Source organism: Trichoderma harzianum (genome assembly GCF_003025095.1).
Source record: "Trichoderma harzianum CBS 226.95 unplaced genomic scaffold M431scaffold_3, whole genome shotgun sequence".
NCBI classification, from domain to species: Eukaryota; Fungi; Ascomycota; class Sordariomycetes; order Hypocreales; family Hypocreaceae; genus Trichoderma; species Trichoderma harzianum.
In genome coordinates this window covers 17,544-40,096 of record NW_020209251.1, presented here as the reverse complement: position 1 = coordinate 40,096, position 22,553 = coordinate 17,544, and the positions used below count along the sequence as shown (strand labels likewise).

Genomic DNA, 22,553 nt, shown 5'->3' with positions numbered 1-22,553 from the left:
GGGGAAGTGGTAGATATGAGTAAGAGTGAGTGAGTGAGGTTATCGCGTTGAGGATGGAGAGAGAAGCAAGCGTCAATAGCTTCCAGGAGGCTAACAGTACAGACAGTAATAATGGAGGATCGTCAACCGTTTACCCAGTACGGAGAACGCGCACGCGAGCAGCAGATGTATTAACATTGACATCCATGGAGGTACGAAGTATTAAGAAGGACCAGGTGACGGCACTTCAACTGCTAGCAGCGAACTAGGTTGATTATACCGGAGAATCCTTGCCACTGAATCCTGACACAATGCCGTGCGAACAAGGTGGTACGTACGCCCGTACACGTAAGTCGCTGATAATAAACGGCGATGCAACTGGAGACTGTACAAGTACCGAAGTGTACTTCCATCAGTAAGAGTTGTAACAACCATCTTGAAACTCTGTTGGAAATGCCTATAATCAAACGCCTATAATCATGGACTCTTGCGCGTATTACTGAGGCATACGTGTACAAAACTCACATCAGCCGCTTTTAATATGCCCTACACCGGTTTTTTTTTACGCAAAATGCAATGTCGTTTTAATATACCCGGCAACCGGAATGGCTGAAACGCAGCTTCGATGCCGCATTGCCGTGGTGCCCATTTGGCGATGCCACAAAGCCACCGCTTTCGGGGGAGTGGAGACACAGACGCTGTTCCAAGTACTGACTTGTGCGTCTCTCGTGCAGATGCTACTAGATGTAATGCAGCAGGTCGGTCGAATCTCCTGGTTAAAGAGGAATTAGAGAGGAATACCCGGCCGACATATATATTGTAGATGAGAGAGACTAGCCCCCAAAGCACGTCGAGGGCAGTGATCCGCAGGCCGTTTGTCCGATCAAGTCCGGAGTATGTAACAAAGAAAAGACAAACTATGTACTTTTGAGTCTTGGCCTACGTGAGACGAGACCGAGCGAACCAGAAATGGGCGAATGAAAGCCGGAATCAATGCAGTAGTTTTGATGCTGAGGGCGCCTAATTTGCTTGGACACTCCATCTGGAAAAGGGGCACGCGACAGGATCTCTCATCTTTTGGACGAGGCCAAGACCCCGACGCGACTCCTTGGCTTGGAGAGTACCTGTCCTTTATAGCTACAAGCCATCACCGGCTGCTGCTAAGGAAAGGCGTGGAATAACACTGCATATAAGGCAAAAATGTCTTTAGCAGACAAATGATAATAAGCATAGCAGCAAAGTTGGCTAAAGACGTCTATCCTGGAAGTAGTAGATGCATGTAGTAGTGGTAGCATCTCGGAGTGGGAGACGTTCAAGGGTTGGGTACCTGCATTTACCATATCGATAACGGTTCCAACGAGAATATCTGGCCTAGGCTCTTCCTGCGACACCATTTTCTACCTATTAATAAGGAGCAAGCTGGGGAAAAGCTGGAATTATTATTAGAAGAGGGGCGTAAAGCACACCACTAGAGAATTCCACCATCGCTAGCTGTTGATGGCCGTCGATCAAACAGCTAACGATGATGCGTTATGAAGCATGTGGCTTTCCTGCCAATGCGCTACCACTTCTCACCCAAGGCTAAAGAAGCGAAGCTAAGGTGGTTGATTTCACGATGCGCTTACCTAGGTAACATCACCTGTTGGGAATTGTAGAGCAGAGAGCACTTTGTCGCATCTTCTCTAGGAGCGATCAGTGCGTCTAAAGCATAAGCAATTATATCATTATATCAAATCGTGGAAGGCTGAGAACAGCCTGAGAGACACGGATGTATGTGCTCCCGCTTCAAGAGCCGTAAATGCTGACACACTTATAAGCCACCACCACGAAACAGCCCATTTTATACTCTGTCAGTCCAACAACGTGCTCAGATTTCTCCGAGACCCAGATTTCGTCCCAGCTTTCCCGTCGGCAGTGTCTGCCGGTGAGGCGGTGCCCGTCAGCTACACCAGAGTTGCCGAACCCGGCCCCGAAGCTTCACTCAACATGCTGTAATACGTGTAAAGAGACTGGAGCTTACGTGTTGCGCACTTATTAGCTAGATGTACGCGCCCAAGGGATGAAAATTTTCTCTTTGTTCGATAGCGTTACTTTGTATGCCGTGTGTTTTGATAGGTTGTTTGAGGGAGGGTAATTAGCTGGTGATCACATTCCAGTGCGCCAGAATGCCAGGCAAATGCCTTGCAAGAGGGGTGCCAGCGACGTGTGATCTGCTGCACAAGCTCGATGATGGATGGAGTCCATATCTTCTGCAAATGATAAGAACGGGCCCATCACCAAAGCAACGGTGAAGAAGAGCTCACCTCGATTTTTCTTCCGGTAGGCTCACATGTAAGCGCCCTACCTGGAAGCCTATAGCCTCAACCGTGACCGACATCCAGTCACAATCTAGGACTTGATAGGGCTCACTCGGGTCCTATTCTGGAAGCCACTGGTTTTTCTTCAACAGGCGATGAATTACCACGCATCGGCAATCTCCTCCCTTGCATGGCCTTGCAGCGCTCAATCAATTCGATTCAGCTTCTTGTGAAAACACCGCAGCCGCTGCTGACATCACCTTCCTTGAATTTCGGTTCCCCCGTAATTTCAAGGGCACAGCGCACGTGGCGGGACTGGCATTTGCCAACGTGAGTTTTGCAGCTGAGGTGTTTACCAACAAAGGGCTGGACTGGACGGGATGATATTTTAGGATTGAATCAACCTTGAAGGGCTCTTGTTAGGACCTGCTGTATCTGTACCTAGCCACTGTCGAAATTCGCTGCGAGAGGGGCTTTAACCCGGCGGTACTCAGTACCTGTGCATGGCATGCCCTCCATTTTATTAGCGGCTCCCCTGCTTACCCGTTCTGCCTCGATTTTGTATTTATGGAACCGCCCGTTGTCGATCGCGCCTAGAACGTCACACACACACAGACACAGACACCAGCGTCTCTGCCCGTCTGAACCATCGGCTGTTTGCGCCGCAGCTTCGTCCGAGAGCGTGTATCGAGCAGTTGATTTCAATCAAGCACCAGAGCGCGATAACTTCGGGACGCAGAGCTTCAGCCACCTCGACGGACGCTTGCAGCGCCTTCCAACCGCCCCGTTCAGTTGCTGCCTTCGGACCCCTCTCAAAGCGACATCGAATCAACAATGCACAAGGTCCGAATCCGCGAGCTATGATCGCGCCCGCATTGCGACCCTTCTTCTGCGTCTAGGCCTCGGACGTCTTGTGCAACATTCGACACAACGCACGACATGCTTTCCCACCTGCGATTCCACCGGCGGGGGCCCTCAAACCCGACCTCGCCGGCTCCGGATCAATCCTCGCCTTCGTCTCTCAACAGCCATCAACAGTCGCCCTTGAACCCTGACTCAGCATCTCCTCTCGACGCACAGCTGTCATCTTCTGCTTCCAACTCATTACCGTATACCCTGCCGCCGATAAACCGCGTGACGTCAAACGAATTTAATCTAGAACCTCTTGGGGAGAAGCGGGATGTCGAGAAACAACCGCAAACTGCCGGCCGGCCTCCACAGGTCCAGAGATCGGGTTACAGCACCGGCTCTGGATTTATCGGCGGCGTTGCCCTCCGGAACTACCAGCGGAATGTGGAAGCACAGCAAGTGGACGGCCATGCTCAAACTTCTCACCCGACGCCCATGTCAAACAATGCCGACCTATCAAGGCCACCGCTGCAGGCATCCAGTAGTTCAAAGGGCAATCTTCCCTACTCCTCATCATCTAACCAGCGGCTGTCTGGTTCTCGACTGGCGGGCGAATCTTTGTCTTCGAGTAGTGTATTAAACATTGAGCCCCAGAAGGGGAAGAAGGGATTGCCGTTTCTCAAGAACCCCATGTCAACGTTACTGTTGAGGAGGAGAAACAACCAAAACCTTACAAATACCTTGCCTCTTCCCCTAGACAGTCGTCTAGACGAGCCTACATATGACCCTCGTATTAAAGGTACTAGGGTTCATGATTTTAGCGCACCAAGACGAAGGACAAATGCTCCTACTAATGATACCGTGGCCATCCGCTCTGCATCTTTGGCCAATATCGCCCTGGAGTCGGGCGTGGGCCCTCATGATGGGGCGGAGACGCGTGGCCCAGTAGTGTTAGACGGGCAGCTACAACGCCGCATGATGAGCAGTGCGTCGGATCCTGCCCGCCCAGAATCCGGGAGCACAAATTCGCACACCATTGCCCAATCATCTAGTGTATCTTCTGTTAGAACAGGTTCCTCCACTGCAGAGCAAGCCTTTCCGTTGGACGACCATGTCGTTACTGGACTAACCATGAAGGGCAATGACCCAGCTCTTCAATCGACCCCTTCAACAATTTCTCAGGCCACTACTCAGGAGATGGGTGATTCAGCCAGAAATACCGGCTCTATACGAACGACCAGGTCGAGAAACGTCTCCCTCTCGTCTATACCGAGACATATGAAGAGTACGTCCTCACGATTTAGTTTCGACATGATTGGAGCCGCCAAGCAGGAAAAACTCCTGGAAGAACGGCACCGACAGCGGGAGTTGGATAAGAAAGCTGCACAAGGCGAGGAGCCAAGAGACTCTCGCTTTGATGACTTTGATGAAGATGCCTTTGATTACGACGCCATGATGGACGATGACGGATTGGAAGAGAAAATTCCTGGAATTAATGCGGATTACGAGGATGAAGAAGAGCCTTATCTTGATGATCAGTACTATGAAGAAGAGGCTCAGTATATTGAGGATGAAGTCGATCCAGATGATGATCAAGAAAACTTTGCCGGTTTCAGTTTTCAGCGATCCAATCCAACATCGTCTCTGGCGACTCCACAGAGCGGAGGCATGATGCCAACCCCTAGAGATGCCGATGGCGAGGTTATTGGTTGTGCCATGACAAAGGACACGCCAGGGCTCTCGAACCTCCCTCTATCGCCCGAGCCGGGTTCAGTTCCAGACCAGGAGGCCGATGCTGAGGTGTCCGGTCTGGGGATCCATGGAGTTGATACTGTTTCAGCCCCTTTCCAAGCATTGGGTTTGGAAGCAGGCTCTGTCCCTACCCCTATTGGTATGCCTCCGCCACCGGGCGCGCGGCGCAGGATCAGTGAGGACGAGCTATATTTTGATGCAGGCATGACTGGCTTCGGAGGTGTGTTTGCCGAAGATTTAGCCGGATCACCTGTAGATGATGGGGTGCCTTTTGATGAGTCAATATTTGACAATGATGATACTGATCAATACGGCCGACCTCTACCTGGAGCTTTCGCACAAGCAAAGTCAGCGCGGGAGAAGAACAACCAAGAGTCCCCGAAGGAGGAGACGGAGACGCCAGAGGGTGAGGTGGCATCCCAGCAGACTTCAGAGCAGCTGGAGGATGCTCAGTCAGCGATACACGCCTCTACGAGCATCAGCACGGAGCACTCGGTTGAGAATGCTGCTGCTGAAATCCCGAGCGACTTACCTCCGAGCGACTTACCCCCGTTATCTGAGACTACCATTGTTGCTCCTCAGCCGTACAGCCCAAATCCTATTGCTGCCTATCAGGCGGCTTTGGCTGCAGCCGCCCAGAGAGCAGCAGAGGCTGGCCAGTTCGAACGCGCAGCAGCGCGGTCTCCTACCGATGCAGATAATAATGGCCAAGTGCCCACAAGTTTTGATGATTCAGATGCGCTCCGTGACTACGAGTACGACGACTATGGCTATTCTTACGATGATATGGATGATTTTGAAATGGACGACGATGCCATCATTGCCGAAGCCAATGCTAGTGCTCTGGCTAACGATTCTGATGGGTGGTATGGACAAGAGTTTGGCTTTTATGCTGCTCCAGTCAACAACCACGGCTCAGGTTCCAACGTGGAGGGCAGCGGATATGTCGCTGGTGGATTTTTCGGCCCCAAAGGCGCAAGCAATCTAAATCGCAGCGTAAGCGGGCGTGTAGTTTCGAGGGAGCCGAATCTAACTCCTATCACTGAGCGCTCCGAGTATTCCAATAGAAACTCCCTCATGAGCCTCGGAATGCCGCCTATTAGTGGCACTCCAATCGTCCAGAGCCCCGGACTGGCCCAGCTAGCCATGATGGCGGACCGAGGCGACGACCAGATGAATCTCACGGCACTCCTCCGACTGCGGTCAAAGGCATGGGGCGGCTCGCAAGCCAGCCTGGCTTCCAGTAAAGATGGTTCCCCAAGGTCAGAAAGGGGAGAGGGTCCAGGTTCGCCGAGAGGACCCAGCTTTCCGACCGGGTTCCCCCCTTCCACAGCTCATACACGAAAGAACTCTGTCTTCTCCATCGTGAGTCGCGATTCGGATGGCAGTGTTCCTGCCAGTCCTACGCTTACAATGCCCACGTCGGCCCTTGCCAATAGATCGTCAATTGGGCCCGAATTCATGAACCGAGAGGCAGACATGGCTTCAGCTTGGGGAGCGATCTCAACATCGCCGATCCAAATGGGATCGAACATCTTTCAAGATGGCATTTCTCCGCTCAGCGATCCTCCTCATCCTTCTGCCTTCACAGCATCCAATGCACACCCTCATGCTATGTGTAGCAGTCAAGACGCGTCAAGTCCGGAGAGAGGACATCAGCGGCAGAAGGGATCAACAGATAGTATATCTTATATGATGGAAGAAGAAAGCGGGGAAAAGCGGTGGGTTATGGAACGCCGGCGAACAGGGGAGTTTGGGCAAGTAGAGATTTTGGAACGAGAGGTCGTCGAGGGAGGACGTATATAAGGATTCGGCGGCTGGACTTTGAGGACACGGTGTCAACTCACATGGAGAACGAGGACGAAGCGAGCAGAATGCTGTCGACAAGCTTAAAAGGATAAAGTTGTACGATACGAGGGATTTGTGACGCGATTCAGCACGCGGCGTCTTCCGAGAGGAATCTTCTCTGAGTACTTTGGATGTATATAAAAGGATATTTTTTGGGTCGGGTCGATATTTTGGATTTGTTGTGGAGAATGGTGTTTTGGGAGTGTCTTGCAGCGGCGGCTCTGTCCCGCCGCAAAAGGTCGAAGAACGTTTATAGACGTGTCTATTCCTTTTGAATTTGCTGCTCAGTAACTTTTTTGGGGGCGACTACATGAGGCGCCTCTTATCATTAGGATACCCTCACTCCTATTGGCTATGGAGTGGCGAAGGTAGATTCTTGGGGATTTTGGAATACTTTCTTTTCTTCTTCTTTCTATTTTTATTCTTCTTCTAATTGTTGGGGATGGGGGATGATGTTAGGGTAATTTCTGGGTGTTGAATTTAGAGAGTGGCTACCTAGTATTCCAGGTTGGCTATTGGGCATTTTGTGTATCGAGTTCAAAGAGTGATATGTTGTTGAGTAGCTGACTTGGGATGCTAAATGGCCATTCTCTTCATTTAATTCACGGCGGTGTGTTTAGTTTGACTGGAATTACCAAGTATACGCATGGGCTGCCGTTAGAGAGAGGTAGCATTCGACGACACAATCAGAGGAGCCAATATCGGTAGTGTAAATCAGATGAGTGGTGGATTCAATTCTAAATGACACAGTACAAGATCCATGATCAACATAGGGGAAGAGAGGGAGGGGACAAAATAGAAAGATGCGTAACGTGTTGGGTGGGATTTACTGAATGCAAAGTTTAGATAAGATGTCGAGCTTCATTGGAAGCTTTTCATCAATGTTGGGTGTGAGGGCTCCTTATCACGAGAGAAGATGTTACAAAACCTAATATCCGAAACGATTTGTAAAGCTACCGGTAGTGGATCGTAATGGAAAGTTACCAACACGTTCCTAGGAGGCGTAGTCAAGGTTTGGGTCCCGGGCTCGTACAAGCATTGTCAAGGTTCCGGTTCCCGGTCCGGGCCGGTTGAATGTCTCCAGAATAGCCCCAGAAAAAGTATGCGGTAGTGGTAGTGGCGTATTTGCATGGGCCGATTCAGGAAGCAAAGCGATGCCTGCCCGCATACGGAGTATCTGTAATTGCGAGCCTATTAGAGAGCGATCTTTACGAGATAAGGCAAAAGAAGCTTCGGACAAATGCAACGGCTGTGGTGGAATTAAGGCAACGGAGTAAAGATACAGGTCCAAGTTTCATAACGCCGTTTTACCTACATGCATGTCGCCATAACAAGAGCTTGTTCGACGCAGAAATGGAGGCCGAAGGGTTCCAGGGGGGGCTGTGCCGTGCCATGCAGTTTAGATTGCGCCATATCTTGGAGCAAAGCCGGGGGCCGATCGGGTCTCGGTGATTCGTCCGCTGTTTTTCTGGACAAATAAATAATACAGCAACTTATAAAGCAACGGAAGACTACATTGGGCAATAACTGTTACTATCAATATCAGATGTGTCATGGAAGTAGGTATTAGTAAATGCGGCTGTTCGAGCAAAGACCGCCGGTGACGCCGTTGCTCTGATTGCTCAGCACTTCGGACGGCAGTGGCAGAAGTTGGACGCCGCCATGGAATCTGGGGAGAAGATGGCTTTGGATAAATTGCAAAGAGTTAGAGTGCACTACACACAAAAGTGGGAATTCGTTCCGTACCGGCTCCGGCTACAGGTTGATGTGATGGCCTGTTTGGGTAGCCCGCAGCGAGAGAGCCGTTGATGCGACAGAGCAAAAGCACATGTAATTTCGTCTGCAGTGACATGGCCCTTGTCTGGTCTGGAAAAAGCCCACTCACACTTTTGACACAGCACGCATTGTAAGCGCGAACCTGGCTCGGGAAGCAGCTCGGAGGCACATGAAAGAGAAAACGAACCGCGGGGGTTCACAGGCATGGCCAGGGCTGACAGCATCGCGATGTGTGGAGGTGGAGAAGCGTGGTTGGGGAGACCAGTGTGCATATGCATGCAGGATGACGGGACTGGGATTGGCCAAAGTGATGTGTGATATCAATGAGATGATTCTTCTTTTCGTTTCCTTTCTTTTCTCTTCTCTTTGATACCGGGTTTGTTTGGAGAATAAACCTTAAGCTTTTGACAACCTGATATCTGCTGCCGGTACTCCGTAGAGCTGACGGTGTTGTTGCTGTAGAATAGAAAGAGAGGCAACATGGATGGAGCTTGCAACAGGTGATTTCGCGGCAGCTAGTCCGTAGTCAAGTCGACGATGCGTGAAGCCCGCCCCTGCTCCGATTCTCTCCGTAAGACCCTCCCGCATGCCCGTATTTGAGCGTTGCGCGAGTGGGGCATCGAGGAGCAGATTTGATGTTGATGTTGTATCGGCTCGGCGGGCTTGCTGAGATGCTCCAAGCCACCTGTAATACAGCAGATGCCCCCCGGGATTGTCATGTGCAGGCATTGAATTCGCAATGTTTCGGCCACTGGCTCCCCCGCTGAGATCAGGAGATGCGTGGCACGATGGCTGCTGGCGATAAGACCGGAAGCTTTTGGTGTGGGTGATGTGAGACGCTTGGTGGACGCCTGGTGGACTCTCCGAGATCCCGAATTCGGACAAAGGCAGCGCCCCCGGTTCTCGGGCCAGCAACTTTTGAACTCTGAGCGCTGTGCATTCGGTGCTTTTAGGTGTCTTTTAGGTGCTCCGGGTGCCCAAAGGGCGCGCTAGGCTGCCTAAACGTGGGCGGGACTTCCCAAACGAGCTGCGCGGCTGGGAAGTGTCAAGTCATTACGCACCAATGGATTTTTAATTTTTTTTTGTGCTGGGCCTGGGTTGCTTTTATCGCACTCCGGACCTCCGGCGTGTTTTATTAATTCGCGAACCTCCACTCTTTCGCGCCTCCATCTCGACGTCGTTTCTCCTCCATCCATCAGCTTGCTTTCTAATTGAACTCTTGAAGCTTCTTATATACACGTCTCCCCCCGCTGTTCCCCAGACTTGAACTTCAATTCACGTTCTACCTCCAAGTCCCCCTCCAACAGTCTAATATCAAGACAACCCCGCTATCAACTATCGACTTTCCCAACCTCTCTTCTACCAACAGCCCCCTTCCACATCAACCATGTTCGCCACGAGAGCTCTTCGACAGGCCGCTGTCCATGCGGAACGAACTCCTCTGATTCGATTCCTTGGACCCCGAGCCACTCCTAGTAAGTACAATCGCTCTCATCCTACCTACTTCTCCCCATAACAAGGGACGTTATATACTAACGAGTCTTTTTTTCCCTCAGCTTCAATCGACCACACTCCTCAGCCTCACCCCGCATCTCCCTCAGGAAAGCTCCCCGAGGGTTTCACCGCATACTACGGCAACGGAGATGCCGCCGCCCGACACAACTCTTTCGGCGCCTACCGTGACCACGCCCAGCAGCACGGCCCTCTTCAGAGGACCATCGGCAGTGTTGAGGCCGGCATTGGTGGCTCCTCTGGCTACCAGCTCGGCTCCATTAACCCTCCCAAGGGTGTTGCCTTTGACGTCTCTGAGCTCCCTACCCGCTTCCATCGCCAGCCCATCGACCTGAGCGAGATCGAAGCCATCGAATCCGGTGGCGCAGCTTTTGCTTAATGAATGACGGCGGCAGATGGTGGACGAGAAAGAAGGAATCCCATCATACATAATGGGATTGAGAGGAGAAAATATTACCTTGTTTAACGGCGGTTTCTACAACAAAAACGGCGTACCTCGGCACTGACATCTGATCAGAAGCGAGGAGTTTTGTACGATGATATTGTATGATTGGGGCGTGATGTTGAAAAGGGACAAGCAGAAGCCTGCTAATGGAGAAGTCGTCAAGACTGGACCGAGACGATAAACCATGCAGGCTGCTTCACATATGGGGGGTTCAATCGGCCAGATATGGGCTACACTTGTGTAGCTGGCTGTTTCTTCACTTATTGATTCGAAGATGCTTTACGACTTGACGATGAAGGATATACCTCGCCGAACGGACACGATGCTAGCCGTGCTGTGCCGCTTCGCGTCTGGCGGGTCTTCTGGGCAAGGTTTTCGGCTATCTCTTATATCCCTCAACAACGCTGTTGTTGGCCGAGTTGCTGTACAGAGGTGGATTAGTGCCACAAGGCGCAAACTTTTATTTATACACAAAAACCCCCTTTGAGAAAATTTTAAAACTTGATACAAAAAAAAAATACCAAATATCATTTCAATCAGTTACATGATGACAATATCCGATTACGTGTGAACAGTAGCTCGCTGAACAGCTGCCTATCCGCAGTAGTGCATGTAATGTGAAACATGCAGTGCCTAGCTTTATTTAGTATATTAATGAGAAGCTATGCTCAACTAGCAGGATGGAGCTCTTTTTCCCTGCTGCGAAGGGCGTGGAGTATATACATGTGTATATTGTCCTATATTTCGGCTGGGCAAATATGGTAATACAAAATATCTTGGAAGTCAATTAAAGAGCGTGATTGGCTTGAGGGCTTGTATGGCATGTATACAGTGACTTATTCATCAAAGCACTGTCCGTATATCCATTTAACGTGAGCTCATACAGTGCGTGATTTCAACTCTTATTATCTACTATCGCTGCCCCACTGTCCAGGGTCGCGATAATGACATCCACGTCGTCTCTTTATCGCTGGCCATGACAGGAGCTTGCAGCTCCCCGTTTCGCCAACTTCGCATCCCATGGAGGCGTCACCACTGACACGCCAGCCTCAGCCAGAGGTCTTTGTTCCCAAGATCATCGAGCTCTACTCTGTCCTTTTCAAGGTTTGCCCACAACTGCCTACCCCCTTGGTTGCGAGAACAATCTAGCTAAATCGGCCACCAAGGTATTAGCATCCGGCTCTCGCTTCTTCTCTCTCATTGGCATGCGCCCGAGCTGATCGACGACGACGTACTAGGAGGAGGACGATGGCGACAAATCAGAGGGCTTCTGGAGGGAGTTCTTCCTGTTGCGACCCGACCGGCCGACGCTGAGGAGGATTCTAAACGACATCCACCCGGCCGATTTACTGCTCCTGGAGGGGCGGACGAGAGAGCTCTTTAGCCAGGCCATCGCGGCGGTTAAGAATGGCAAAGGCTCGGCCCCCTTATATGCTCTTGATGTGCGCAGTGCTACGGAAATCCATTGAGTTGCTTGTTTTTGGCTTGGACCATTTTCATGGCTGACATCTTCACGTAGACCTTGAGCGTCTTTCTCGCCTGCGTATTGACCAAGAAGCACTCGCATCCGAGCTCCGACATCATCACCATACTGGCCGGTCTAGATCACGTTGATACTGTGTTTACAGATTTCGTGAGCACGCTTGATGGGATCATTCGCAATGGGACAAACTGTGTGTACACCTGTCAACATCTGCTGGATGCTGTACGAGTAAGCTGACGGATGGAACGATGCTAGTGGAGCTGAGCCACAAGGCTATCGAGGTGCTACTAGCCGTCTCAGCGGGCGCATATCAGACGACGCTTCTTACGTACATGATACAGAGGGACCTCTTTCCCTCCATTATGAAGGTAATGCTGTAGTGATGATGGGCCAACAGTAGGATGGTTATTGACCATTGATTCATGTGTTAGTTTATTCAAAGCTCGGAGCAACCTGAGCAAGGCCTAGAACCGTTTACACTGTTGGGGATACTCGCCAACTATAACAAGTTTGAGTTCCAAAACCCATATCAACTACGGTTGAACGATTTCGTCAACGAGGCCGTCATTCAAAAAGTCGTCCGCTGCATTGGAGATGCATGCCAGGCGTTACGAAATGATTACATTGACATTCAAGAGGACTTGCCGGAGGGCTGGACGTTGAGTAGCACTCTAAACATGTTTGGACTTGGAGCCATCACGCCCGGTCCAAAGCCTGAGAAGAAGCCCGTGTACGACGCTGCAACGCAGAAGCAGCTGTTTACGAAACTGTAAGTGATTTTAAAATCCTATGAGATGCAGCGTCGATGGATATAGACTAATGTGCTGCAGACCTGGCCAAAATGCGGCCGTTTTGTTGGCAACATATGATTTCTCTCATGCGAACAAATTGTTTTGCTTTCATCTCGTAACCTTGCCCAGTGAAAGGGGGAAGGAGCGTCCCATGGCCAACTACCTGTCACTCACCTCTTATCTTCTGCAGCACTCTCACCTGTCGTCTCGAGCAACATATTATGCGCATCTCAACCTGATGGTGTTTCGTCTGCTGATTGAGGACCCGGCCATCTGCAAAAAGATTTGCAGTGACGAGTCCAAGACGTCTGTGCGGCTCTGTCGACAACGGCAGCCATTCCTGCCCCTGGTCAAGGGGGAGCGAGTTCTTGCAGCATGCGTTCTTGATACTATGCTGGACGGTATTAACCACAACCTAAAACGGCGGTTGGACGTAAGCCTCTATGTTCTCTGCCTAGGCATCATGCTCCGAATCATCTCCTATCTCTCGCGGTCCCGAACAAGACTGAGTTATCATTGGTCGGAGTTTTTCCGTTCTTTGCTGTCGCTCATCCGATTCCTCAATACGTATGCTTCAGATTTGAAAGATTTACAGCACATCGACACAGTCCTCGACCACGTCGTGAATTTGGTAGCATTGTCGCTGTCTGCCGGCGAGGCCTTTTTGCCAACTCCAGCAGCATACGACGACCTCTTTTACAAAGTGTTTGAATCGGGCGAAGTACTAGCTTCTTTTAAGGAAAGCTACCGGCTAGGAAATCGCAACAGCAATTCCATTGACACGCTGATCAACGTCAGCGCACACTACAAGCAAATGCTCACCGAGAGAGGCAACTCGGAGAAGAAGTTGCCCAGCAACCTGACGACGCATCAGGTCGCCGAGGTGATTAAGCAGGGCTACGAGACCCTCAGCATTCAGGCGAAGGAGGGACTGGATGGGTGGGAGAGATACCGGGAGGCGGACGAGAAGATTTTGCTCAAGAAGCTGGCGAGGACGGCGGTGGGAGATGTGATGGGTATGGTGGAGCGGCAAAACTAACGTATTTAATATACTGGGATCATCTTTTACTTTTCTCGGCTTCTTATTCTTCTCCTTTTCTGCTATTGTTTTTGTATTTGTGTTACTTTTTTTTTAATCAAGCCAGCATCTTCGATTCGTCTTCGATTCGTTTTTGATTCGTCTTTGAGGGGACTGTTGGCAGGCCTATAGAGTGAGTGGTGAAAAGAAAGGAAAGGCTACTCAAGACACGGCAAGTAGCCTATATGAATTTCTCATCAAGGCTGTATAGCAAGGCACAGGGTCAAGGTCAAGCCTCTTATGTGTATTAACAGCATATTCCATCCGTCAACTTAGCTCCTGTCATGCGTAATATCAAAAACAACAACAGGGCGCTTTATATATTACAGACCCTCACTCACCGGCGTACTGTGGATAAACCTTGCAAAAGTACTCTCCGTTACCATCAGTCTATAGATACATATCATGAGTCATCCTGCTTAGTCGAAAAAGTTAATAAAAGGATTCTCTTTCTCATCTCCATCAGCTGATACCCACATCTCTCCGCAAATCCTCGTACACGGCAGAAGCATGTAAGCTGGCCCCCTTTCCGGTCCATAAACGTGATCATTCCATTACTCAACAGCGAATATACATAAAAAACGCCGACCGCCAAACAAAAAGCATCACATGCGTTCTCCTGTCTCACCCCCTAGTAGGGGAGCAATCCCACAGTGAATCATGAATCATCATCAGCCACCGATATCGCCTTCGGAGCAAACAACGTTATGACGGGCTTCTTCCTCCGTTTGTACTGTAAACGACTAGGAAATACGCAAACGCTTCTGTAATCATCTCCGTTATTTTTCTTTTCTTGGGGGGAGTAAGACCCGCAAATTCATGTAAAGTTCGTTTGTTTGGGCGCCCGCTAAGCCCCATACAGTTATTGCGCTGTAGCTCCCGATGCAGCTAGTTTGCGCGGAAGAGCAACAGCGAAGCGCAAGTACATGTTTTTCTTCGTCTTGGACTTCCTCTTCCGTTTTTCTTGTATGGGGATGTCAAGAACAACCAGGTATGATATTTACGTTTCTATCATAAATGTATAAAAAGAATCTATCTCATCCTTCTCCCCTCCTTCAAACAAAGACCTCGTATCATTTTCATCTCTCAGCTCAGCCGCCACGCCGCATCTCTCGGCTCGATTTCCAGTCCTCTCCACATCCAAAAGATCCTAGTCCACAAGTCCGGCATAGGGCGCGCGAACCGAAAGCCTGTCAAAAAGCTTACTCAATACTACATACATAATCAACATTTAACAAGCACAGCTCCCAGGGCGCGCAAATGACAACCAAACGACATGTGAGATCCAATATTTTTTTCTACATGGCTCCACTCCCCATCCGATAGATATATATGGACGGTGCCCACACACCGCTGGTGTCGTCACTTTGAGACGAGCTGAGGGAATGGTCTTTTTGTGATTAGTCTGCTCTACACTCTACTCTACTGCGGGTGCAGCTTTCTTTTCCTTCTTCCAAACCCCTTTCTTCTTCTTCTCTTCTCTTTCCTTCCTTTTCTGTATATTGCGCTTTTGTTTTATTTCATTCTTTATTCATTCCGTTTTTTATTTTCACGAAATCGGAATAGAAGAGAAAGGGAAGCTCATACCATGGACCGGATACTCTTACTGCACGACGCCCTTTGCGGCAACTCGACGACAACATAGCCAACTTCCCCTCGACGTCGGCAACTCGACATCGATATGACAGTCCAACGATGTCGACGTCTTATACAACGCCTTCAGCAATCATGACACATGTTACGAACCACTGCCGAAACTTGCACCATCCAAGCCACTGAGTAACGAACTTCCAACCAACAACTGCGTCTTCGCTCAATGCGGAAAATCTCTCCGACTTATACTTTGGGCTTTACAACTCAACAAAGACGTCACATATTTCAAAGACAATGCATCATATGAACAGGTATTTATTCGTTTAATTCCCATCCCCTTTGGAGCCTTACTTCCAGCCCCCATGGTATCTTGTAGTATAATAGAAAGACGAGTTAATTGTTTACAGGAAGATTTCGTGCCACGACATCAAGGGTATGGTCGCATGCGCAGCGTTACATGATCGTCATTTGGGCTCACTCAGTCGCCCACTCCAGCTCTGCATCTCACAAGTTCTGTACCGTCTAACGGAGAGGCAACTTGTATGCATTAAAAAAAGAAAAGAAAAGAAAAGAAAGAGATCGCCCTCTAACCGCAGTGTTCTTTAAAAGAAGTGGTCGAGGAGACGTCTCCAGGCGGGCAAGGCAGCGAGTGCCTCGCGATCGGCGCGGATCTGATCCCAGTCGAACTCACGGAGGCCGGTGTCGACGTCAATGTTCTTGGTTCTCAGGAGAGGCTCACGCTTCCAGACCCAAGCGAAGATCCAGAAGCCCAGGACGACGGGAGCAGCGAGGAACTGCTTGAAGAAGCCCTCCGCAGTACCCATACCCTTGACATCGGGGCCAGCAATGATGGCAGTGTAGAACTAAAGGCAGGCAGGTCAGCAAAATGTTTCTGGGGAGACAAGGGGTAAACAAGGGGTTCATTCTTACCTGGGCCATGAGGACAATGACGCAAAGGAAAAGGCCGAGCCAAGAGCCATAGACACCACCGACAGCCTTGAATGGAATCTCATCCAGGCTGTGTCCGTGGTACTTCCAGGCCTTGCGGAATCGGATGTGAGCAACGCAGACGGAGCCCCAAGTGAAGAGAGCGGCCAGACCGGAGATGGCAAGAAGCCAGTCAAAGACAACGGGACCGGTAGCGTCCAAGCTGACGTAGGCGATGAAGCCGAACAGGATGAGGGCAATGACAGAAGGCAGGGGACGGCCTGACTTGTCAATGTAGGTGAAGAGCTTGGGAGCATAGCCCTGCTGAGCGAGAGCAGTCAAGGTTCGGGATCCACCGTAAACACCAGACACACCGATGGACAGGACGGACACGAGAATGACGAGGTTCATGAAGTGGTCGAAACCCTTGAGGCCAGCATACTTGCCGACAAGCACAAAGGGAGAGGCCTTGGAATCGGAATAGGCGGCAGAAGAGAGCAGAGCGGGATCATCGCTGTCGATCAGGACTCCAACGAAGAAGAGGCCGAGGATGTAGAAGACGGTGATACGCCAGAAGACCTGCTTGATAGCACCGGGCATGTTCTTGGTGGGGTTGTCAGACTCAGCAGCGGCGAGACCAACCAACTCAGTACCGGAGAAGGAGAAGGCGGCAGTGACGAAGACGGAGCAGAAGCCCTTGAAGCCGTTCTTGAACGCACCGGGGTTGTACCAGTAACGAGCACCCCAGTATTCGTCGTAGCGACCGCTGCTGGGGCCGCCACCGCAGACGAGGACAAGAGCAATGATCATGAAGATGACAGTTGCCGCGAGCTTGAAGCAAGATGCCCAAAACTCCTCTTCAGCGTAACCCAGAGCACCAAACAGGTTGATGATGATGATGGCGACGAGGAAGATGGTGATCCACACAGCAGTCGAGATGTTGGCATTCCAATACGAAATCGTAATACCACAGACGGTCAACTCAAGCGGAAGAACGGCAGCCCACTGAAGAACATAGTTCCAGCCCATGGCGAAACCCCAGGCAGGATCGATGAAACGAGCAGAGTATGTGTAGAAAGAACCAGAGACGGGATACATGATGGCGAGTTCACCGAGAGCATACACGACGTTGAACATCATGATACCGATGATGAGGAAATCAATGAAGAGAGAACCAGGGCCCTACAATTTTCAATCGCGTTAGCAAAATCGAACACGCTCGAGTCGACACGAAACGGAGCGGTAAAAAGAACTTACACCTCTGCTGAGAGCACCACCCGAACCGACGAAGAAACCAGCACCAATGGAACCACCAATGGCAATCATGTGCAGATGGCGAGCCTTCATGGGACGCTCAAGCTCCACCATGCCTTTGCCATAGTGCTTCTTCTTGAAGGAGTCGGCATTGAGACCGTTGCGGGTGAACCAGTTGGAGTCGCGCTCGGGGCCCTCCTTGGGGATGACCACGGTGCTGGCCTGGTAGTCGACGACATTGTCGCCCTTCTCCGTGGGAGTGACGACGCCGGATTCCTTGGACATGATGGATGTGTCTCTCTGTGTCTTTGTCTAAGCGTGAGACAGTTAGACTTGAGGATGAAGAAGAGAAAAGAGAAGGAAGAAGAGGCAGAAGGTGGAGGGACAATCGGCCTAATAAATGAAGACGGTCGACCCTTTGGAAACAGGGATACCGATTAAGAGGGCGGTGTCGACTAGGAGGGCCGGCAAGGACAATTTATGCATGGAAGCCTTCACGGGAACCAAAAGGCCCAAAAGGACGTTGCACCGGAGGCTGTCTGGGGTGGAGGGGGCGAGTTTGGGGAGGCTTGCCTTGGTGTGAGGCTAATGAAGTTCGAGACTTTTAGCTTCGCAGCTCTTTTTTCGCGGGTGCCGGGGGGTGTGAGGCGAGAGAAGTGGGAATTTTGGGATCAGATGGAGATGGAGGGAAGAGGAGGGGGGGAAGCGAAGGATGCGGAAGAAAAGAGCCAAGTTCTGAACCGAGGCGGGAACGTACCTTGACTTGCAAATCAGATGCAAACGATTTGAGTCTTTTTGCTTTGGGGGGTGGGAGGCACAGTGAGGCACAGCTTGCAGCACATGCAAGCCAAGAGCAGAGCAGAGACAAAAAGGCCCTTGAATCGGGTGGTGAGGTCCTGATCAGGCTACGGGTTGCATGGGTGGGAAGAGAGAGAATTGAGAGGATGAGAGGATGATGGAGGAGTTGCACGGGGACTGTTAAGGCTGGAGGTACGGGTACATGGGTTGCTGCAGTGCTGTTGCTCGGATAATACAGCGCTCTCTCACCTGAACGCAACTCAGCTCGATCACGACAACACGACACCTCGCCAAATACGACATTGAGAGCAATCCATCCCTACTGTACCTGCTACAAGCACACAACATGCATCTGCATGCTGGTAACCCACCCGGGCCTGGTACAAGTACTGTACTCCGTACACTCCCAAGCGATCAAATTGATCCATTGAAGCAAAGAGCGCGGCCTTTGGTGACACGGCGTTGCCAGTCCCAGGTACGAGCGCTACACCATCCAGTATGGCGCATATCTCCAAAACGCTCCAAATCCCCGGCCCTCCAACGCTCTCTGCTCTACTCGACGGGGCTACTTACTTCAATTGCTTAACTCTGCTCCGGTCCCGTCCCCACACAGGCCTTGCGATAACCCATTACGCGCGTGCTGGATCCTGGTCCTGGTCCAAGGGAGGGCCCCTCACCCCCCCCTTGCTTCCCCAATCCCAGACCCAGACCCAGAGCATCAATGGCTGCATTGAGCATCTGGTGGTGCAGATCTTGGCGGCCCTTTGGTTTCTTTGGTTTTGCCCGAAACAACTGGCCACTTGTGGTGCTTTGTGCTTGTACTCGTGGTAGTACTGCCTGCAGTGCTGTGTCGTGGACGATGCTTGCTAGGTTCATGTTGCTTGCTGCAGGCTCGCACAGAACAAGGCAGCCCCGGTGGTGTAGAGAGAGACAAGACGAGACGAGACAAAGAAAAAAGCCGAAGCCATCCAATCCATGCTTGTCTGTCTCCGGTGAGCGATATTGCCTGCTGCCTGTGCAATCCTTGAAGGTTGGATTCTGCGAGAGCCATGGATGTTTATCATCGTCCCCGCATTGCTCTATCGCTGATGGCAGCCATTCGGATTATCAAATCGTTTCGCTGCCGCTATCAGTGGATGCCGCGTGATGCCTCCAGCGAACCAGACAGTGGCCCACTGCCCCTACGGGGAAGTTGGGGGTTGCTTGGGCTGCTGGCGTTTTAGTGGACTCTGCTCGCGGATTACAGGGGACGACAGGCAGAGTGCGTGGAGATGCTAGCGCAACGGGGCAGGTGGCGCAAGCGAAATCGAAAAGCAGGCCGCCCATTGGCTGGTGCGACTGCCCACCTCGTAACATGCAAAAGGTACATTGGATACTGCACATGGACTGTTGCAGCGAGCGACGGCTGGTGATGCACCGAACGATACAGTTCTGTTCCATTAGCATTGATGGACATGGACCTGCACGTCCAGCCTCATGGCGAGCAAGGAAGAACACGGTAGCGCTGATCACTGCTACACCAGGTCTAGATGCCTCGACCCGGGATCGCTGGGACTGTATTGGCGCTGCTCGCTCTTCACCAGTCGGAATACATGGACGAATCGAGGTGGCATCGGTCCTTCGCTGCATCCAAGGGATCTCGCTCCAAATCCAAAGGACCCAGCAGGGGAGGGAGCCTTGCCTTGCCTTGCCTTGGTACTCGTGTCAGCACCATCACACCGCTGGCACTTTGGGTACCTGTACTTGTTCCTGTACCTACTCAACTCGTACTCTCTTTCGTCTTGGTGCGGGCACTTGGAAGCATGCAGTCGAGCAAGGGACTGGATTCCTAGTACCTGCCCGCCTCGCCTCGCCAAACTGTTTGGCATCCCCAGCTAAAAGTACTAGCGACGATCTACTGGACAGGCTTCCCACGGCTTGTTCAACGATCCGTATTGCATCATCGCATCGTGTTCGTTATACTGTAACATCTGATGGCATTGTTTTACAGACAGACAGACGACTTGAGAAGCTACATGCATGAACCACTTGTAAATTCAACTGAACTGATACATAATAGCCAGACCTGCTCAGGCTTGCCTGACTGGCCATCTCCATCCCACGATGAACCCTTACTCGTGTCAGGCCGACAATATTGGATGTGATTCAGCTCGCTCGGCCATCTGAAGCAGTCCGTCGCACTCACAAACGCTCGCAATCTGCCCAGACATCACCAGACTCGACTCCGCAATGGTTCCATTTCTCTCTTGCTTGGTCGCCGTCTTTGCTGCACTCCCTCTCGCACCTCCTTTGCACGCCACATGGCCCAAGTTTCGCCTCGATCATGCCGGCTGCTTGCCTCCGATAGCTCTTCTAGCCTTGCTAACGAACGACGAGACAATGTTTGATCCACATCATCCCTATCAGCTCGTTGAACGGCTGAGCCGACACATGGCCCAAGCTGAGCTGCCTCGCGGCATCTCCTCGCGGCATCTCCTCACGCCCAACACACCGGCCACACACCGGTTGGCATCATTCCGAAGATCTCGTCCAACTCCGAAGTTACTGTCTCTCCGAAGTTACTGCATTCTATAGCCTCGTTTTCCAACAACGCCAAGAACAGATATCCCCCGCCACTAGGCCTCCACCACCACGATAGCACGACAGCCTGTGGTTGGTGGCTGCATCCCCGCGCAGCCGGTTTATCTCTTCAAGCTTAGCACTAAAGGCACTTGCGCTTCGTCCATTGGATCTGGTGCCTCCCGGTGGCGACGTGCGTCTTCCATGAAGCATTCTAGCAAGCTTCTGCCCTGCTGACCTGCCCTTCCTGGCCCAAAGCTGTCCTCTTGGCCCGAGGCGCCGGCGGGTCGCATCTACCGCACACATCACTTCTGGTATCATCCCCGATTGTCCAATTTCACAAGCCGCGGGGGCGAACACGAGTCGTGAGCCAACAGATGGCCACTGGCTGGGAGGACAAGAAAAGCGGTCATTTTGACTCGCAGTCCATCTACCCCAAACACAGCAAGCGCCGCTTTTACCTCTCTAAATGACACAGCAGAGGAAGAGGCAACCTTCACCATCTCCAAAGCATTACACAATGCTTCATGTAAGCGGCCGAATACGCTGCTGGTCCCAGCGTTTCCAGGGGTTACTGTCATCATTGAGACTATCACTACTGCTACTGCTACTGCTTGCAGGACTCCGTACGTCTGCAGCACTCGGCCACCTTGATACCCTGGTCATGGTTGCTGGAAATGTCACCGCGTGCAGGTTCCCTTGTGTTCCTGGCCACACCAATACCGCACAGACGGTGTAGAGCTACGAGTACCTAATCCCACGGCTCCTTGCATGATCAACACCAAGCGCCAGAGACGCGAAGCCAGCCACGACGCTACCCTCGGGGACCTCGTCAGCCTCAACAGGGCTATTGGCAACACAATGACCATCTCGCCTCCCCCGTGACAAGATGAGAACGGCCTAGCACAACCACTAATACCGCCCAGGGCTGTCTGTATCCAGGTCCCTAGAATTACAGATACGGCACAGAGTGTGCAAGTAGTTCTATTCGTAGTATCGATTGCTAGTGGCATGATGTGCTTGGGCTAGCCCACCCCGAGTCTGCGAACTGGGCTATCTGACTAGTATATCGCCAGGTAGGTTGTGATAACATGGCCATTATCTCCTAGCCCATCCCAGCTGGATTTGAATTACGCTTCGTCTGCCATTCTCTTGACAAGTGCCATCTTAGATGGGCAACGCTTGAACCTTGAATGCCTTTAGCGCACCCTGACTAGCCCGTGGCGCTATGCTTGTGCTTGATTGTGCCTCGTTCGGCTAATCTCTTCCCCTCCTGTGTGATAGCTGAGGGCAATTATGCATCCTTGACACCAGAAACCTGGCCGCCACAAGACCGTATCTCAACACTAGAATGCGACATTTTCTTTCTAGAAGCCGCTCACTCAGCTCGATGGCGCTACAAGCGTGACTTTTCTGGCCACCAACTCGTCGGCTCGTACTTTGTACTGTCAGCCCGGTTTGCGAACCCAGCGGCACTGATTGGCTGGCGTCGTGATGGCCTCTACCTTCTACTCGTACGCCTGTGCCATATTTGGAGCGGATGAACTAGTTTGCCCTTGTTGCTAGCGCCGCCTTTTGTCTCCTCACCAGATATCAATCTAACTGTGCGTTT

At 51.4% G+C, this 22,553-nt stretch overlaps 7 protein-coding genes across 7 annotated transcripts; 6 read left to right on the top strand and 1 right to left on the bottom strand.

Moving 5' to 3' along the window:
* Positions 1–3,215: 3,215 nt before the first annotated feature.
* Positions 3,216–6,683, top strand: M431DRAFT_79096 (hypothetical protein; the record flags this gene model as incomplete). The annotated part of the gene is made up of 1 exon (XM_024922778.1): positions 3,216–6,683. The coding sequence occupies one exon, from the start codon at positions 3,216–3,218 to the stop codon at positions 6,681–6,683; it is 3,468 nt and encodes a 1,155-aa protein (XP_024776934.1).
* Positions 6,684–9,888: 3,205 nt separating this feature from the next.
* Positions 9,889–10,392, top strand: M431DRAFT_77663 (hypothetical protein; the record flags this gene model as incomplete). The annotated part of the gene is made up of 2 exons (XM_024922600.1): positions 9,889–9,976; positions 10,058–10,392. 2 exons carry the CDS (start codon positions 9,889–9,891, stop codon positions 10,390–10,392), a joined length of 423 nt encoding a protein of 140 aa, XP_024776933.1.
* A 1,024-nt stretch (positions 10,393–11,416) lies between these two features.
* On the top strand, positions 11,417–14,225 carry M431DRAFT_504827 (hypothetical protein). The gene is made up of 6 exons (XM_024918527.1): positions 11,417–11,562; positions 11,697–11,900; positions 11,978–12,131; positions 12,197–12,309; positions 12,373–12,710; positions 12,772–14,225. The coding sequence occupies exons 1-6, from the start codon at positions 11,479–11,481 to the stop codon at positions 13,769–13,771; spliced, it is 1,893 nt and encodes a 630-aa protein (XP_024776932.1). The 5' UTR covers positions 11,417–11,478; the 3' UTR covers positions 13,772–14,225.
* Positions 14,226–16,005: 1,780 nt separating this feature from the next.
* On the bottom strand, positions 16,006–17,869 carry M431DRAFT_77720 (hypothetical protein; the record flags this gene model as incomplete). The annotated part of the gene is made up of 3 exons (XM_024922608.1): positions 16,006–16,266; positions 16,334–17,512; positions 17,588–17,869. 3 exons carry the CDS (start codon positions 17,867–17,869, stop codon positions 16,006–16,008), a joined length of 1,722 nt encoding a protein of 573 aa, XP_024776931.1.
* Positions 17,870–18,916: 1,047 nt separating this feature from the next.
* M431DRAFT_336194 (hypothetical protein) lies at positions 18,917–19,632 on the top strand. Its single transcript, XM_024914387.1, has one exon. It carries the CDS (start codon positions 19,104–19,106, stop codon positions 19,527–19,529), a length of 426 nt encoding a protein of 141 aa, XP_024776930.1. The 5' UTR covers positions 18,917–19,103; the 3' UTR covers positions 19,530–19,632.
* M431DRAFT_547516 (hypothetical protein) lies at positions 19,490–20,508 on the top strand. The gene has a single exon (XM_024921250.1). The coding sequence runs from the start codon at positions 19,737–19,739 to the stop codon at positions 20,403–20,405; it is 669 nt and encodes a 222-aa protein (XP_024776929.1). The 5' UTR covers positions 19,490–19,736; the 3' UTR covers positions 20,406–20,508.
* M431DRAFT_336190 (hypothetical protein) lies at positions 20,509–21,009 on the top strand. The gene has a single exon (XM_024914386.1). The coding sequence runs from the start codon at positions 20,612–20,614 to the stop codon at positions 20,954–20,956; it is 345 nt and encodes a 114-aa protein (XP_024776928.1). The 5' UTR covers positions 20,509–20,611; the 3' UTR covers positions 20,957–21,009.
* The last annotated feature ends 1,544 nt before the right edge of the window (positions 21,010–22,553 follow it).